This window comes from Silurus aristotelis (genome assembly GCF_946808225.1).
Source record: "Silurus aristotelis genome assembly, chromosome: 16".
In the NCBI taxonomy this organism is placed as follows: Eukaryota; Metazoa; Chordata; class Actinopteri; order Siluriformes; family Siluridae; genus Silurus; species Silurus aristotelis.
The window spans coordinates 9,693,776-9,712,026 of record NC_139589.1 but is presented as its reverse complement, the minus strand read 5'-3'; the positions used below and the strand labels follow the sequence as shown (position 1 = coordinate 9,712,026).

At 37.2% G+C, this 18,251-nt stretch overlaps 2 protein-coding genes across 2 annotated transcripts in view; one reads left to right on the top strand and one right to left on the bottom strand.

Annotated features, from left to right (window-relative positions):
- Window positions 1-7,447, top strand: part of chek1 (checkpoint kinase 1) — a 19,706-nt gene extending 12,259 nt beyond the window's left edge. The window contains exons 5-13 of the mRNA XM_083563627.1: window positions 978-1,047; window positions 1,127-1,315; window positions 1,442-1,546; window positions 3,983-4,078; window positions 5,043-5,130; window positions 5,220-5,388; window positions 6,667-6,798; window positions 6,899-7,000; window positions 7,083-7,447. Coding sequence (XP_083419753.1) covers window positions 978-1,047; window positions 1,127-1,315; window positions 1,442-1,546; window positions 3,983-4,078; window positions 5,043-5,130; window positions 5,220-5,388; window positions 6,667-6,798; window positions 6,899-7,000; window positions 7,083-7,178 — 1,047 coding nt within the window. The 3' untranslated portion in view covers window positions 7,179-7,447. The remainder of the gene's footprint in view (window positions 1-977; window positions 1,048-1,126; window positions 1,316-1,441; window positions 1,547-3,982; window positions 4,079-5,042; window positions 5,131-5,219; window positions 5,389-6,666; window positions 6,799-6,898; window positions 7,001-7,082) is intronic.
- Window positions 7,448-7,677: 230 nt separating this feature from the next.
- On the bottom strand, window positions 7,678-17,187 carry LOC310739463 (V-set and immunoglobulin domain-containing protein 10-like 2; the record flags this gene model as incomplete). Its single annotated transcript, XM_083565388.1, has 12 exons — window positions 7,678-8,189; window positions 8,746-8,840; window positions 9,217-9,241; window positions 9,364-9,486; window positions 10,462-10,749; window positions 11,338-11,637; window positions 11,739-11,999; window positions 12,126-12,383; window positions 13,523-13,798; window positions 13,900-14,175; window positions 16,079-16,432; window positions 17,118-17,187. The coding sequence occupies 12 exons, from the start codon at window positions 17,185-17,187 to the stop codon at window positions 8,083-8,085; spliced, it is 2,433 nt and encodes an 810-aa protein (XP_083421514.1). The 3' UTR covers window positions 7,678-8,082.
- Window positions 17,188-18,251: the final 1,064 nt, after the last annotated feature.

Here is an 18,251-nt window from a genome sequence, read left to right as displayed (position 1 = left end):
TTTTCCCCCCAGAAGTGCACATTTCTGTTTACTGAAAAGATTTTGCAATTGAAAAAACTCTTAAAAAGTTTGACTTCCTAAACAGTACATTGACTTCTGAACCAGAAAGCTGAGATGCACCTTGTGTTAATCTTCTATTACACAGATTTTATTGTGCATGTATCATGATTAAAATACAATTTATTAAAACATAATAATGTTGAGTTACGAGGGAACTGAGGCACATAATGAGGCTCATTTCTATTGTTCTATTAAAAATATTTAGTATCAAGACCCCATGGTACTTTATCATAGTCAGTTTGAATTTTGTGTAGCATTACACCCCTTATTACAGTATTTGCCACATTGAAAGCTCATGACATCCCACAGTAGACTGTACTAAATTAAGGGCTTCTGAATTCCCTCAATGCATTTTTGCCTTTCACAGGAAATGGACAAGCATGGCTTTGAATTTAGAACTGCAGGAATGCTGACCGCAGTAAGCGGAATGAAATGAAGTGGCAGTTATGCATTGCAATGCTGTAATATAACTCCATTACCGGTACAGTGCACAGTCACCTCAAGTGAAATCCAAGATTCTATCCAGACTGGAGCTGATAGGAGCCGTTAGTAATGTTTAGAGCTTTCTGCTGTCTGAGATGCAATTACAATGAACGCATTGAAAAGCCGTCCCCCTTTTTCCACCGACCGATTCATCACCCCTTAAAGCTGAAATCGTTCTTTATGAAGAGGAGCTCTGTTTCAACTGGAGGCAAAGCTCATTTCTTTTCTAGGAACATTTTTTTTTTTTTTTTTTTTTTTTTTATAACAAGACACTTTTTGATTGATTGATTTTATTGATTTAATTTTTTTATCTGTTCGCCATGCTATGAGTACAGGTCTAAGAACCCTTTAAAACATAACAAAATACACTTGAAACATTTTTTCACAATGCACATTTCCACCAAATTGTTCCTAATCTGCATTCGTCCTCACAGGAATATCTCCACGGCATCGGAATCACACATCGAGACATCAAGCCAGAAAACATCCTCTTAGATGACAAAGGTAAGAACGATTTGACAAGAATGAAAAGATGTCCATGGATTTGGATGCTTGTTCTTATATATTGTGTATGTTTTCTCAGATAACCTGAAGATCACAGATTTTGGCCTGGCCACCATGTTCCGGCACCGTGGCCGCGAGCGTAAGTTGGCCCGTCTGTGCGGCACGCTGCCCTACGTGGCTCCGGAGCTGATGTCCCGCTCCGAGTTTAACGCTCAGCCTGCAGATGTCTGGGCCTGTGGCATCGTTCTCACTGCCATGCTTGCTGGAGGTGCGGTGACTGTTTGTGTGTGTGTGTTTGTGTTTTCTGGAACAGAGGCAGAGCCTGCAGCATCTGTCTGCTCAGATATTACTGACGGATGTGGCTGCTTTTTTTTTCTTTTCTTTTTTTTTACAGAGTTACCGTGGGACCAGCCGAGTGAGAGCTGTCAGGAGTATTCTGACTGGCTGCAGAAGAAAACCTACCTCACACCATGGAAGAAAATTGATTCCATGTCTCTCGGTAACTGGAAGCAAAAAGTTGTGTTTTTACAATGTTTCAGGGCTGGTCACAGTGGATGATAGGACAGCTAGGTTACCTCAATTTCTGTTTTCCTCTAAAATGAAATGTATTAACAGGCTATTCCCAAGTTTTTTTTTACTCTGATCAAGATCCTTCTGTTATGTTCACACATACAGCGAGTTGTCGTAAGGAAGCATAAAAAAATACCATTGGCCAGATGTTCAGCAAGATGAAAAAGCTGAGAAAAGTTGATGTGAATATGGAGCGACTTCGTGCTTTAATGAGAGTACAGTGGTCCCGCGGAGCTCGTTCTAAAAACGTAAATCCACGAATTTTGGACGCACCAATGCAGCCCCTATGGTACCTTAGCAAATTCATCTAGACATTTATGTCCATTTAATACAATATTGTTTTAAAACATTTGTAGTAAAAACAGTTTAAAATGTTATTCCCAACGTTTATTTTAGGATAATCCGCAACTTGCTGTTCGGTTCCAAAATGAGATCCCATGAATTTTTTCGAGCCACGAGTTCCGAACTGCGAATGATCAGGGGTTCACTGCAATGACATTAGAGTGCATGTGATCCATCTCCTGCTTTGTTGTCAAAAGTGGAATGCTATAGTAGCTGTGCCATCCAGTAAAACGTTACTAAGTCAAGTCAAGAAGCTTTTATTGTCATTTCAACCCTATATGGCTGATGCAGTACACAGTGAAATGAGACAACGTTCCTCCAGAACATAAACCAAAATAGAGCTACAGAATAGAACACAGAGCTAAGATCTGAAGCAAGATTTCCTCGCCACATAAAGTGCATCGTGTGCAACCAGGTGCCAAAAGAAGACACAAGACAGTGTAGGACAAATACAAAACACAAAATATACAGTACACTGTGCAAAAGAGGAGTACACCGGAGTGTACTTGTAAATAAACACAAAAGGTTGTGCAAAACACCAATAGCAGCAGTCAAATGGATGTTCAAAAAACAGCATGTAACAGTTATGAAGTTCTAATAAAATAGTAATGTAATATGGGTGCTGCTGAAGACATGGATGTGTAAAATGAAGACATGGAGTGTGTGCGGCAGCCAGTATTGGGATCTGCAACTTCTTTATAGTAACTGGTGACATCCAGCAGTAAAAGTGCTGCATGTGTGTACATAATTGTGTGGACATGTGTGTTTGGTTGAGACTTCCTGACATTTTTCGACTTTCTCGCTCTGGACTCATGAATCGTATTTGGACGTAACTGTACAAAAAAACCTACATAATCTGCTTTTGCTGTAAACACTGCTTACTTTGCTGCCATTTCAGCATATTCCTAACTTTGCCACACATGATTGCTATTTAACACACAGTACATATTACCTTGCTGTCTTAACTGAAACCAACCAGCTGGCTATTTCTGGTTAATCAGCACTGCACACTGCCTCACTATTTGCATTTCTGTTTGTTTTTGGATCATGCCTACTCTGTCCTACCTCAGAAAGTCAAGAAAATGACCCTCATTTCATTTCCTTTATTTTTTATTTTTTACCACTAATTGATATGGTCAATTAATACCCTGGTGCGTAATGTAACTGTGAAATATTTGAACTACTCTATATGTGGAAAAAAGTTTTGGGACACCTAATTTTTCCGGCTATATATGTTTCTTCTTTTAACTGTTACCACAAAGTTGAAGGCACACAAATATATAGTCTTTAGATTTGTAGCATTAGTGAGGTCTGTGAAGATATAGTTTATATGGGCTGAACTCTTGGATCTTGTGTGGCCTGCTTTAGAGTTCTGAACTCAACCCTACTGAACACCATTAGGATGAAATGGAATGCTGACTGCACCCTCACCATATATAAGAAATTTACTTTACTAAAGCCCTTATGGCTAAATGAGCACAAATCTCCACAATCACATTCTAAAACCTAGTGGAAAATCCTTCCAGAGCAGTGGAGATTATTATAAGAGCAAGTGGGGACTAAACTTGGACTGTGATGTTTAGAACCACGTACATATCTTGTGGTCACGTGTCTGCTACTTTTGCCCATAAAGTGTATGTTAACAGAGCAAAATGCTAGTATCATGTGATGCTAATGGTTTTCTCGTCAAGCTATTTAGATGAGATCAGTCTGTAACAGGGTTTTTCTTAACCCTTTTTTTTTTTTATTAAATAAGTTTAGTCTGTGAAAAACAACAAATTCCAAATGCGAACTCACAACAGAACTAAGATAATGTCCCAATGTGTGATTTAAACATGGATAGAATCTATATTCTATTTTCATAGGAATAGAAATTTAGTAGAAACTCTTCTTCTGCCTTCCTGCTACATTATTATTGGAGACACGTCACTTTGGGAAACTTGCTGTTTTAATAGGGCTGAAATTTAGCTCTTTTTTTTTCTCTTTGTAATCATGTACCTTCTGAGATCTGCCTCTTTTGTAGGTCTGTTAACAAAGATCCTGCTCCATAGTCCTGAAGACCGGATCACCATTCCTGAGATCAAAAAGCATCGCTGGTTCACCAGGAGCTTCAAATCAGGTTTGGGGTTGTTTCAGAGGTCTTGAGATTTATTTATTTATTTATTTTTATATGTGCTGCAGTAATGACAATAATACTAATATTTGAGACTTACAGTCTGCTGTGATCAAAAAGCCAAAATATTAATTTGCTTTATATTGCATTTCTAAAATCACCATTTGTACTTTTAGTTTTTCCGAAAAATGTGAACAACTTCAATTGAATGCTTTTATTTTCAATGAACAGTGAAATTAAATGTAATCCTATATCTATGCACCATTATTGCATGTTATATTGCATGACACTTACATGAGGCAAGAATACACCCTGAATAAGATTCCAGTTCATAACAAAAATATTAAGAATGATTGTCATGTTAGTTTATGTTAAACCCTGTTTTACGATATATGGACAAAGGTATTGGTTCATACATCACCATATATGGTTCATCCCCAAAATGTTACCACTAAGTTGGAAGAACACAGTTCTATTGGATGTCTTTGAACATGGTAGCATTAAATTTCCTCTTTACCGAAACTAAGAGCTTCAAAGCTCCAAACCTGTTGGATTGGAGGGAAAAATTTTTAGATGCTTGATATATAATCTTTAGTGCTTCGACCTCAACCCAACTAAACACCTCTGGAATTTATTGGAACGCTGACTACATTAATACCTGACTTCACTAAAGCCTTTGTGGATGAATGAGCACAAATCAAAACACTAGTACACTTCAAATTCTAGTGGATCATCTCCCCAGATTAGTAATGGATATTATAACATTAAATTGGTATTCAATGTGAAATGGGATGTTCAAAAAGCACCTGCAAATCCTATGGTTATGTGTCCAAAGGAATGTTCACATAGTGTTCTTGTGGGATGGAATCATGAAATCATTCGCGTATTATTTTGTAAGAGTTAGAGTTATCATCCTGAGAACTGAATATGTGTACTGTAGCATTGCTCGTGTTTTTTGTTTTGACCGCAGGAGCAAAACGGCAGACTGATGTCCACGGACCACTGACCAAGTTGCTGCGCTCTGATTCGGAAAGATTTCAGCTTGCACGAACTAACAGGTTTTAAGTTAGTCACACAAATTTTTAATAGTTTATCCAGCTGTCGAAAGAGAAAATCATAAGCTTTTTGTGCTTGGATGTTTCCTCAGTGATGAGCGGGTGCAGATTTCCAGCTCTCAGCCAGAGCCACAGGGCTTGTGGGAAGTCAGGGAGGATGTGGTGCTCACCGATGGAGCTCAGGTCAGCTTTTCCCAGCCTGCCTGCCCTGATCACATGTTATTAGGAAGCCAACTGCTGGGAACACCGGGGGCTAGCCAGGTAATAACACTTCACCATATGCTGTTTTCCTGTAAGGCTGTTTATAGCAATAAGCATATGGGATCTGTGAGTTCTCACCACAGTTCCACTGTTCATGGATGGAGTTTGTATTCAATATCACAAGTATATTATGAGAACTAATATTACTATTTGATAAGATTTATGCTGCTCTAATGCCTTTAAAAATCAACACAAAAAAGCATGTTGATTTTGTTTCACCAGAATATATTACGTTTATATTTAGGGAAAAATAAATTTTCATCAGGACATAAAAATGTAAATTTATTTACACACAAAATGCTGAAAATCCACATTTTATTTCCAATCATTATTGGAAAATGACTTTATTAAATTCTTTGGATTAATGTGTCAAAATTTTGTCAGATTATGTAGCAAAATGAATAAATCTGACTTTATGGCATTATTTGTTTGACAAATTCTACTTGTGTTTTTATTTTATTTTTTTATGTGTAATAAAAAAATGTGTTCTGAAAATGTTTTCCTAAAGTGAACTTTGGTACTGATCGTGTTAATGCACCAGCCTGATTACAAATTTTGTGCAACAATGTCAAAAGAGAAATGAGATGAAGTTCAGTTCTTTTTCCTGTTTCAAATGTGTTCTAAAACACTGTGTGGTTGGATACATAGTATAAATGAAAGAATTACTTTAGTTTTATTGTATTGGGGTTCTATTTTCCATTTGTGGTATTGAGGATTTATTGGGGGGGAAGAAAATGTCACCCGGACACGTACGAGAGATTTTGTGGGCAAAAGTGGGATTGTCCACAATGATTTTTGCCTCTGTCTCTGTCAGTTGCATTTGATAAAACTTTTTTTCTGTTTGATGTCGTACCTGAATTGATTTGTTAATAGGGAATGTAAACAACATTGTCATCATGGACTACAGCGTTTCTAAAGCTAAAAGTGACATACTCAAGAAAATGTGATGGAGGAGATTTCACGTCATCAATGTGTGTCTAATTAGAATTAAATGTACATTAAATAGCAACACTTTTTTCATTTGGTCAAAAGCACAGATTAATTATTCCAAGACTTGTCAGACTTTCATCTTATAATGGACCTTATGGCATGGTATAAACCCTTCCTCTAAAACGACCATATTTTGTAATGCAGGAAAATCACATTTTAATGAGATTATAATAGCTAGCAAGTCATGCGTTCCACCACAGAGTTGTTTAATGACTGACACACCAATGCCATCCCTATAGCCGCTTTTGCTTCAAGTACCAACTGTCACTGTCATTGTTTATCCCACAGAACCCATGGCACAGGTTAGTAAAGAGGATGACCAGGTTCTTCACTACCCTGAAGGCAGAGGCATCCAGCATGGCCCTCCGTGACACCTGTATAAACCTGGGCTACACATGGAAACAGAGCTGCAACAATCAGGTACTCTACAGATGACAGGGACATCCTGTAAATTTATGACTGTTTGATTCAGGAGGAAATTTTTTATTGCATTCCCTTTTTGCCCTCCCTCTCTCTTCAGGCAACAGTATCCACACTGGATCGCCGTAACAACAAGCTGATCTTCAAAATCCACTTCCTGGAAATGGAGGAACGTATTCTTGTAGATTTCAGACTATCGAGGGTAAGCAGAAGCTTGACTTGACATTTTGAAGATGAATTGAAGTTTTTAAAAATCTAAAAAAAAAATTCCTCTAATTTTTTAGGGAGATGGTTTGGAATTCAAGAAGATTTTCGTGAAGCTCAAACAGAAGCTGTCGGACATCATAAGTAACCAAAGGGTTCCTATAGTTTTTACATGAAGAAATAAATCTCCTAGGTTCAGTAGTGATACTCTACATACTCCATGTTTTGTTTTTACTTTTTATGTTCCACTTGTGTTCAATGCTTCCGTAAGCATAGGAGTGTAAAAACATTGTATTGGACTGAAAGGCTTATTTCTGTGTTTCTCTTTTTTCCCCCTCTTTTTATTCTTTCAAGGTCACCCTTTGCTTCTTGCTTACTTTTTTAAAGTTCTATTTTACTGCTCTGGTTTAGTATATAAATACGAATAAATTTTTTAAAACCAAAATATTTACCCCTTTGTCTTGTCTTTAATAGGCCTTTGAATGTTCAATAAAAATTTAATTGATCTCACAGTAGAATGGTCAGTCTTATTGAATGCTGGATTCTGATTGGTCAGAAAACCATGATTTGGCAAATAAAAAAAAAAGTTTTTTTTTTTTGTTTTGTTTTGTTTTGTTTTTTAGCGTAGGTGTGAAAGAGGTGAAATGTAAAAAGACCAAAAGAAATGTACCAAAATTCAGAAAATAACTTTATTGTTTACAAATGTTTAGTTTCCCAACATATGTCTTTTTCACTTAGTTCAGCTTCAAGAGTATAATAAACATGATTGTTAACTTTTTTTATATATTTTTTTTAAGATTCCAGAACCATTTAATGAGTAATCCTTTCTTAATTGTAAATAAATTTCGCAAGTAATATAATATTTGTGTACAGTATCATAATAGGGATGTGTCCTAATGAGCCAATAAACCTGACCTTTAATTTTTTTTTTCTTTTTTTTACTTTATAATTTTATTTAAACAGTGTCTTCTCTGTGTCAACACTGTAAATCCTTCAGGTAGAACTTATCCTCATTTCACTTCCGGTTTATTTGAATATCGCGGTCAGATCAAATCAAAACTTTTGTTTTCCATGATGGTTCTAGCTTGAGGCCATGACGGTGATGGTGACATTGACGGGTTCGTCCCCTGGAGGGAGGTTTGTGGGTGTTGCTGTAGGTCGTGGCAACACCACAGATCCAGATGGTCCTGGGAAAGAAAATGTTATCAGGAGATGTGCAGAGAATTATAAAACACAAAAACAGCAGATGTCAGTGATGCATGCTCAGACGTCAGAGTTTTTTACCTCACAGATGCATGCCGTGACAAAAACACAACCTATCTGGTATATTTCCTGGATAATAATTTGCTCAAGAGTATGGTGTGCCCAAATTTAGAATAATTTTTTTATCCTTGTACCTCAATCAAACAAGGACAGACCTTTCCAGGTCATTTTGAACCTGCATTATTACTCTGTTTATAAGTGCTTGCTTGGTTAGCTAACAGGCTAACAAGAGTGCACAAATGATAAGGGACTTAAGTATTAAAGCATTCCTCAGTTTCTTTAGGTAAAGATACAGCAAAGGCTAACTATCACTGTATCACGTTAAATAGACGAGTAGACAGCAGTTATAACAGCATAGGATGGCCTGTTAAAAATGTTAAATGTACCACCTGTATCAAATTAAATAGATTGGCAAATCCTTTTGACAGTAGGATTTATATTTTTTTAATGACCTATCAGTTTTGTGCTCAAGTATAGTACCTTGACTTGTTTCTCCTCCAGTGCTATCTGCTTCTGACCCACCAACAACCTCATCCTCAGGGTAGTTGATATTTTCTCTAGACTGGCTATTTTGCCTGTAAGTGAAATCATTTATAAAATCTTATTGGAAAAATTATTATAAATCTATATACAGCAATATAGTTTGCATTGTATATCAGATTTCATTATAATAAGTAATAATAATACGTTTAAAGTAAGAGGGAAATATTTGCACCCTGTGCGGCCTGCACACTATAAGATGAAACAACATTTATTATTAGTTTGCTTGTTAAGAAATGGGTAACAGAATGCAGCTTAATTTTTGCATTGTCTATGGGTGCAGCTCATTTCAGGCCAAAAAATAAAAAAATTCTGTTGTATGGCTAGAACTTTGATATTATGATAATTACTTAAATTTTTTACTAACTTTTCTTACTAATACATATTTAGAAATAACAGATCCATACATACCTGCCAAATATTAAATCATGAAGCCCTGTAAAAATGTTTGCAACATGTATTAGCAGCATGAAATAAACTTTGCAGACAGACTTAATCCTAAATTACAATGAAAAATATCATGCACAGACCCACCCCTTGTACCAATGTCGAACTTACGGGGGTTGTTGTTGCGATTCCTCACCACATACATAAATAGCAGTACTGTAGCAATCGTTGCCACAAGCATGCCTCCAATAGCTGCCCCGATAACCGCAGGATAAGCATTAAAGCCTGGCAGAGCTGGAAGAAAGCAAATCTTAATATCAATATGGAACAAATTTCACATTTGACAAACAGCATGTCAATGTTTTAATACTTTATAAGATGAACTAATTAGTATGAAATTTTTGTTTCTGTTTAATTAAGATTCTATTTTGCATTAGATTGCATTAGTCTTAACTTTAAAAAAAAATGCAAACAAAATAAAACTGCTTTTGTTTAACAGTAATGTTAGGAAAGGTCAAAGAATTAGATGACAGACAGATCAAATAAAGAGACAGCGTGTCAGAGAGAGTGTGGTTGTTGTTTGTTGTTTTGGTGAACTTGTGATGGTGCATTTCACCTAAGCAGACAAAACAAAACAAAAAAAGAGCAATTTCTGTTAGCTGGCTTATTGTCAGTGGAACTGATGGAAATAGTTTCTTAAGTATTAAACAGTTTTGTAAAACCAATAAAATACTTTGTTAAATCAAATATATACAGGAACATGATGATCATCCAACTTATTTTCTTTTTGTCGCAAAGCTACAAGGCTAATTTATGCTAACTTGTGCATCACAATGTACACAGTTAATCTGCCTGTGTGGATTAGGATTAGCACAGTTTGACTGAATTTCAGTTTTTTATTAGACACTGCAGTGTTTGTCTATTTTTCCAGTTCAAATAATTTATTTAGAACAGTCTGGTATTATTACACTACCAGGCCCTGCCTCCTACAATGAAATTATGTACAGTTCATGCTCTCAAACCTAAACCTGAAATACCTTGGGCAAAGAAAACACAATGAGCAAAACATGGGGTAGTTCAGGTCCAGTACCTGTAGCAATATTAGCTTAGTAGCTGTAGCTGTAGCTGAAAGATCAGACAACTTGTGTCTTACTGTAGGTTACTAAGTACATTAAAGGTTTTTAAGGTTAGTCTGTATCAGTGACAATCTATATCTATTATCATGAGATGTAAGTTATAAACCTGATACAATTACATATCAATTCCCACCTGGACTCTTGACCTCTGAGGGGTGTCCAATTGTGCGGCGATTGACAGCAGTAATTCGAATTGAATATGTCCCAGAAGGATCCAGGTTGGTGATCTGGTAGCTTCGACTGCTGGGGTCCAGTTCTCCTACCACTTTTTGCCACATTGGGAATGGGAAATTTTGGCGCTCTATGAAAAATCCAGTAAAGTCGTCATCTGACAGGATCAGCCATTCCAAATTTACATCTGTCCTTTGATGACTGCTGTACACAATCTTAGTGATGGTGACATTTGGAGGCATTGGGTACCCTGGATGAAGATTCAGTCATTAACACTTTAGTAGTAATTTAGTAAACACCTCTTTATAGCCATTTTATTCTCCTGGCAAATACTTTTGAATTGTTTTAAAATTCAACTAGTCATGTCTCAGCTTATTCAAAAACTATTTATGCAATAAAATACAAAGTATGCCTTGTAAAGCAGCTCTGGCTTTGTCTCTAGCATTATTCTTGCAGCTTATGATCTTTGTATTTCAGCTTTAATGTTCATTAAAAATGAAGAAATTTTAAACTTGTTTTCTTCAAGGAATAAAAAAAAATGAAGTGCCTGGTGTGAAGTCCTGGGATCATTAGCAATATTATTGTTGTGTTTTAAGTATAACAATATGAAACTGGAACTCATTAACCTATCTTCAACACATAAGTGAATGGTACCTTGAGGTATTCCACAGCAGTTGAGTTTATAATGTGTATGGCTGTGCTGTGTAAGACTTTTAATCCATTAAACTGAAGACGATCATATTCATTATAATATCAATTTAAATTCCACTACAATCCATGATAAAAAAAATTGTTATTACCAGATATCTGTGTCTACGGGAAATTGTAGTACACTCACTAAGTACCACCAGTAAGATGGGAATCTCTGCGCCTCCTACAGCATTGGTAGCAGAGCACCAGTACTGTCCACCATCCATCATGCCATCTGTTTCCCGTACAGTCAGATTGGACCAGGCTGCAGCTTGCTGAAGAACATACTTCTTGGGTGTGTCACTGTCACCCACCTTTTGTTTCAGATTATTGTACCACATAATCTCTGTGACTGCAGGATAGTTTTTGCTCAGGATGCAGGTCAGCTGAACATCATTGCCTTCGTACACTGAAACAACACTGCGCTGAGTCATCAAAACTGGTGCCTCTGGGAAAAAACAAAACAATAGATAAAAAGAATGGCTAGCTGATTCTGTTCCTTACTCATTGCAGTAGTTAGACTTCAAGCTCTGAATGAATGGTCCATACCCAATTTTAACACGCACTGCTTGCTCTCTTTAACAAGTGGATGTTTGGCATTGCAAACAAATGCTTTGCCACTGTAGGTGGCGCTGGAGCGCAAGACTAGGATGTTGGAGTTCTTCTCAGATGTGCCCTGCATATCTCCTGAACTAGAAGCCCACCACAGCAGAGCACGAGGAAAACCACCCTCCCATGAGCAAGACAGCATCAGGTACTCATTATTACGTGTTGCATATGCAGAACACTGGGGTTCTTCATTCGGCAACCCTGGGAAACATGGCATTTCAATACTTAGTTATGAATTTTCTGAATAACTTTATAGTAATTTAAATAATAATAATAAATGAAATAAAGCCTATTTTATGGTTAGGTCTGTAAACAATGAATGCTCACATGTCCTGGTGCTACAGCGCTGTGATAAAGAAAGTGCCACATGTGAGCCATAGCAGGTGAATACTGAGTTGTTAGCTGTTTGAGTCCCTGGCTGAATCCGAGTTATGTTATAAACACCCTGTGAGTTGTCTCCATTCACATATGGACTCCAGTTGAGGGTAGCTGAAGGGTAACCCCCCTCCCAGGAACAGATGAGAGCTAAGTCATTGTAGTTATTAGTTGGGAAGATAGAACAAGATGGCACACCATCTGGTGGATCTGTGAGAAGAAAATCATTGAATAACACTGGAGGGAACTGATCCAATGAAGCCAGAGCCTGTAAAACGTAGACCTAAAGGCACTGTTCTATATTGTGCTAGCTAGATGGTAGACACTGATGGGCATCATGATTTACTGGATCCTTTTGTATAAGGCACAGAGCATTCAATTTAGTTCAATTCAAAGGGGGTAACCCTCACAACCCCTGGACACACCCCCGTTTTTTAAAAAGATACAAATAGAAACAGTTGTTTACAATGATTTAACAATCTATTACTAGTACATCCTTGACTTACACAGATTCTTAGGATTTTTAACCTTAATAGATGCACTCTATAGCAGTTTGACAGTCTTAGGCAAAGCACTTTGGGCTGTATTCAGAGTTAGCAATGAACATTCAAACGTTACTGCCAATATTTATGCATAGAAAGTTACACAGCATTCAAAAATATATATATATAAAAAAAAATGTGCACACGCATAAGTCGAGTGTCTGGATACTCCATTCAGAATATGCAAATCACCTGGGTATAGTTTATGCCTTTGAGGATGTCAAATGTTTTTTTGAGTAGAAGTGTCTAGATTTTGCACAAGAAAAGTAGGGGGAAAAACTTGCATATAACAAATTGCATATAAATGAGACCTTCCTCTGCTTTATGCAATTCTCATGCAACTGTCTGGGAAGCACTCAAGTCCACAGTTATGGCTGAGATTTGAATAGCAATGTATGCAGTTGCTCTATTGGCTCAATACACATGTACTACTGACCTCTGAATACAGCCCTATGATTTTTGTTGTCAATGCAGATTTGAGATCATGACAAGAAGGCCAGCTGCTGCTTGTCATGATCGCAGAAAACGAATAACGTAGCTCTATACCTGATATTCACAGCTGCCTGAAAGTTGGTTTTACCTCATCCAGATGCTTGTTGTAGACAGAGGACTATATTTTGCTGCACATCTCCAGAGAGTGGACATCAAACAACGTGTGTATGTGTATGCATGGGTATAGGGGAAAGTATAATAGGAAGTGAAGGTATGAATGATAGACAGGTAAAGTTCAGATAAGACGACACTAAAAGTTAAGCAGAGCAGATTGCATGGAGAGAGGAAATGGCCATAAGATCTAAATAGACTTACAGTAGACGGTGAGAGTGATGGTTTTCTTGGAACGTGTATTCAGATAAGTGTTCTGAGCAAGACAGGCGTAATAGCCTGTGTGCATTCGGAGGATCTTGGTGATGGTGAGCTGTGGTCCAGTGTAGACCTGGGAGTTGTTGTAGAACCAGACATACTGACTGGGAGGGTTGGAGGAAGCTTGACATAGAAGCGAAACAGTCTCTCTCTCTAGAGCTGAGTATCCTCGATCCGTTACTGAATACGGTGTTATATCAATCTGAGGAAGATCTGGTCCAACTAAAGAAATTGAACATATGTGTAAGGAACTGCTAAACTTTGCAGGAAATATATGGAATATATAAATAAAGAAAACAGTTATTGCCTAAAATCCCACTCACATATAACGTCCATCCAGATGCGGTCACCACTTTGCTGATTGACTTCGTTCTTGGCCAGGCACTTAAACCAGCCCGTATGGTTACGGCTTACTGAGGTGATGTTGATTAGATTGCTGTCACTCTCTGCCAGTATGCTGACCTGCCCACTATGGTCCTCCTGTTCCCAGACATAGTAAATTGGGCCTGTGCCATTCTCCAGTCCACAGCGCATCCACACTGATGCGCCTTCTACAGGTGAGGAGTCACTCAGCTGGACATAGGGTTTGGACACAGGCACTGTAGGACACATTTTGAAATTTCCACAATCAGTAAACTTGTTAACAGCAAGCATTGCAGCAGTACATGGACGGTTTACGTGTGCTAGATATGCCTTGACAAGCAAAGGCAAATTTACTTTAATCATCTTTTTTTTTTTTTAGCTATGTATTTTATCTTGCTGGCATGTTAAATGGATTTCCAATCTCATAGTAGAAAAAGATAAAATGCAGTTGTCTTGATATACCATATAGTGAGCTAGCAATCTATTCTGACTTTCACATGCAAATTATAATTCCAAATATGCTATGGCTGCTGATGATTCAGTAGTGAAAAATGCTTGTCTATAGTAAATAGGCTACATTTACCAGGCCTTGCAAAATATTTCTGTTCACACTTGCTCAGCTATTGTGTGTATTAGCTGCCTGCATAGATGTCTGATATTCACCCTGCCATGGGCATATGATTGTTTGTTAGCATTAATGCCTGGGTCACAGTCTGAGAAAAGAATTTAGAAACAAAGTACTGAACTGAATCTGTTAAACATGGCTTGTTAGCATTTGTATACATCAGCATATAAAATGATCTTGAATCAACATGGTTAATAGATAATAGCTAAAGTACATGTAAAATTATTTACATACTGTAAATATTGAAAGCAATTCTTTTAAAAAATATCAACTGTTTTCCAATATATTAAATATCACTTTGTGAAGTAAACAATTGGGCTTTACATGTGCCAGGTACTTCCCGTGGGCTCACCACCTGCAGGAGGGACCGTAAGGGACCAGTGCTGAGAGGATTGGGCAGCAGTCGAAGGCGGGGGCCTTGACAGCCCGATCCCTGGACACGGAGAAGTGTCTGGGGAATCTGCTTAGACTGCTGCCCCCGTGACCCGAATTACGGATAAGCGGGAGAAGATGACTGAATGAATGTGCCAGGTAGCCTGAATTGGCCAACTATTACCGTGTTTAATGAAAGCCTATATATGTTAACAGCAATATTTTTCTTTTTGTTCATAATTAATTCTTCACCTCCTTATTTAGTAAATAATCAAATCATGCTTTACTACTAATTGTGTGAGTGTACTAAGTGTGTGAGAATACCCAGAGAAGCACGTTTTTTTACATTTTGCACTTATTTTTTCCAAAATACAATTTCATCAACTTATAACTGCTTATACAATCATTATTCTGGCATCAATGATATTTCTGGGGCAATGTTTATTCCTACACCACTTAAAAATTTGCAATGAGCTCTTAAAAATTTTGACCTAGACCTGATTGTCGATTCTGCATTGCTGTCTTATTGGTTGTATTTAAAGCAGTGATTCCAAGTAAAATACAAACTGTAACTTTGCCAGTAATGTACCTGATACAGCTCTAAACGAGTCTTATCAGTTTGAAATAAATCATGTGAGCTGTAAACGTACAGATACCTGGAGATCTTTAAAAGCCATATTTTACCACCTACTTCTTGATCCAAATACTCGTCAAAAATGTTAAACATTTACAATACAAATACAAAACCTATTTGTTTTCTGTCATGAAGCCTGCTAACCATGCTGTACTGTTTAAATTAGAGTGCTTTTTTTTTTTTTGCTTAAATACTATTAAAATGCTTTGGTCTAAACTTGAATTTATAAGTTATTCTAAGGTAATTGCTTAATGTTTTGCATTTGCACCGTAAATTCTAATTTAAACTTTCTTCTATATTTCAGTTAAAAAGCTTTTATACCTGGAAATGCAACAATCTAGATAAAGTGCTATCCTATTCTTTTTTCCAGGTGAACTTGAGACCTTGTACTGATCAGTATTTAGAAGACAACCTAGACTCTGGTGCATTAAGAGATTGATTTTCTCATGTAAGAAATACTGTTGAGCTCATCCAGGATTAGATCTCATCATGCACTCTAATCACCAACCTAAAACACGCAGGTACACATAGTAATAGTAAAGCTTGGCTCCTTCCGCTGTGTCGTACAGAGCCTGGCAGGTGTATAAGCCTTCTGCTGCTAGAGGAAGCTTCGTTATGGACAGAGAGGCGGTGTTACTGATGACGTTCAGGTCACCCAAATCTTTGGCCAGTTGCTGGAGTTTTGGACCTTTCCCAAAGTTATACACCACGGCTCGAATAGTATCAGTGCCTGGCTTGGTAAAACTCCAAATGTAGACATCAGGGAGAGTAGGCCCACATTCCAGAATCACTCCTTTGTCCACCACTCCATTAGTCCTTGTTTCTTTGTAGATGACTTGCCCTGGGTCCACGATCTCCAGACCTGAAAGAATATTGCATTAATAGAACAAAGAAAAAATATGCATTTTACCTGCAAACAAAAGTCAAAAGTTGGATAAAAAAAAAAAAAGTCAAAAGTTGGATAAAAATAAACTAGTTTGTTTACAGATTGCTGTTAACAGATATACTGCAGCACAACTGCATTATCAAATCTGATTACTTTTGTGTAATAACAGCTCAAATAGCAGTACAGATGCAAATTACAAGGTCATATTAATGTATATATAGTAACAATTTGCTAATTTACAGACTTGTATCGAAGACTTTCTTGAAAGGGTTAATAAATATGCATATTTGTTGATATGGCGAAGTGATATTTATGTTTGTTATCATTTTTGGAAGGAGTCTACAATTTCGATGCTTTGGATAACTAAGTGTTCTGACAAATAAGAGTTGGACAATTTTTTAGTAACATGACATATCAAATACAATGTGTTATTTCTTAATAAATAGCAAATGTTTTGGTGAATTGCTACAAAATTAAAGGGAACAAAACAATTTGCGGTGTGCTATTTTTAGAAAAAAACAACAACAAAAATTCTGTTGTAGAAATTGTTAAAATTGGTATCCCGTCTATTATGACAAGAAAATAAAATTATATATTCAGCAATTAACATTTGCAATGCCAGAAGTTTATGCCAGTTTGCATATAAACTATGACCTCTTACCATGCAAAAGGAGAGGAAGCAGGAATACAGTTAGGGAGATATCAGCCAGCACTACCACTCTGTGTACCATGGTGCCATGACGCTCAGGTGACCAATGCTGTATCCTTTAGGAAAAAAAGATCCACAAGTAATTTCTCTCTGAAAAACGTGAAAATCTCTTTAAAATATTTTGAAAACCAACAGTGTCCTGTCCGAGGAACGAGTTTTGCTGGTGTACTCAGGCAGTAAGAGCTGATTGAGTGTCTGTAAACTGATTTGCCTTGAATTATTCACCAACATGTCCACCCTCAGCACCTCCCCACCAACACACAACCACCACCCCCCCTTCCATGTGCAGGAATTCAGTGGAGTAGAGAGGAGAGACTGGGTTTTAGATGACGCGATGATACCTTTTTCTTATACATTATTTAGCAGCACACTGGGATCTGTGCTCTTTGTACCTTTCCATTGCTTTGCACACAGTAGGTGGGAGACTACAATACACTCTGCCCAAACAATGATGTTGCATTCCTACAAAATGACCCCAGTCATGACCTTTTCCCAGCACTCACTCACAATGGATACCACATTACCAAAAATGGTAATCTGCCTTGAAAATAAGCCAGAAGGTGTTCAATGAATTATCACCTTATATTCAATCTGTCAATATGTCAATTAGTTTGAAAGTTATAATGAAATAAACATCTTAGTTAGATCCATCATTTCTAGTTTAAACTGCGTAATCTTTGCACACTCAAGCCACAAGACGAGAGTAATTTAATCACAGATGCTGATTGAGTGTAGGAGCTCATCCGTCTCTCTGTTTGAGGTCTCTACTGTGCTAATGTCTAATACAGACTCATATTTCAACCAACAGCAATATTGTGTTCAGCCAGGGAAGGGAAACTAGGAGCTCTTTACATTCATTGATGAGGTTCTCGTGTTACACATCTGTGTAATGTGAACAAACACACTGATCCGTGCAGGCAAGGCAAATACACACAATTAACCTGTAGACTGATTGTTTTTATGTATGCAAGCTTTTTAAGAATATTTGGGTTTTAGAATTGAAAGTTAAATACTCTATATGTACAAGGTGACTATTTTATTGGGAAATATAAAAGCTGTAAATATATATAAAAAATTCCAATCTGC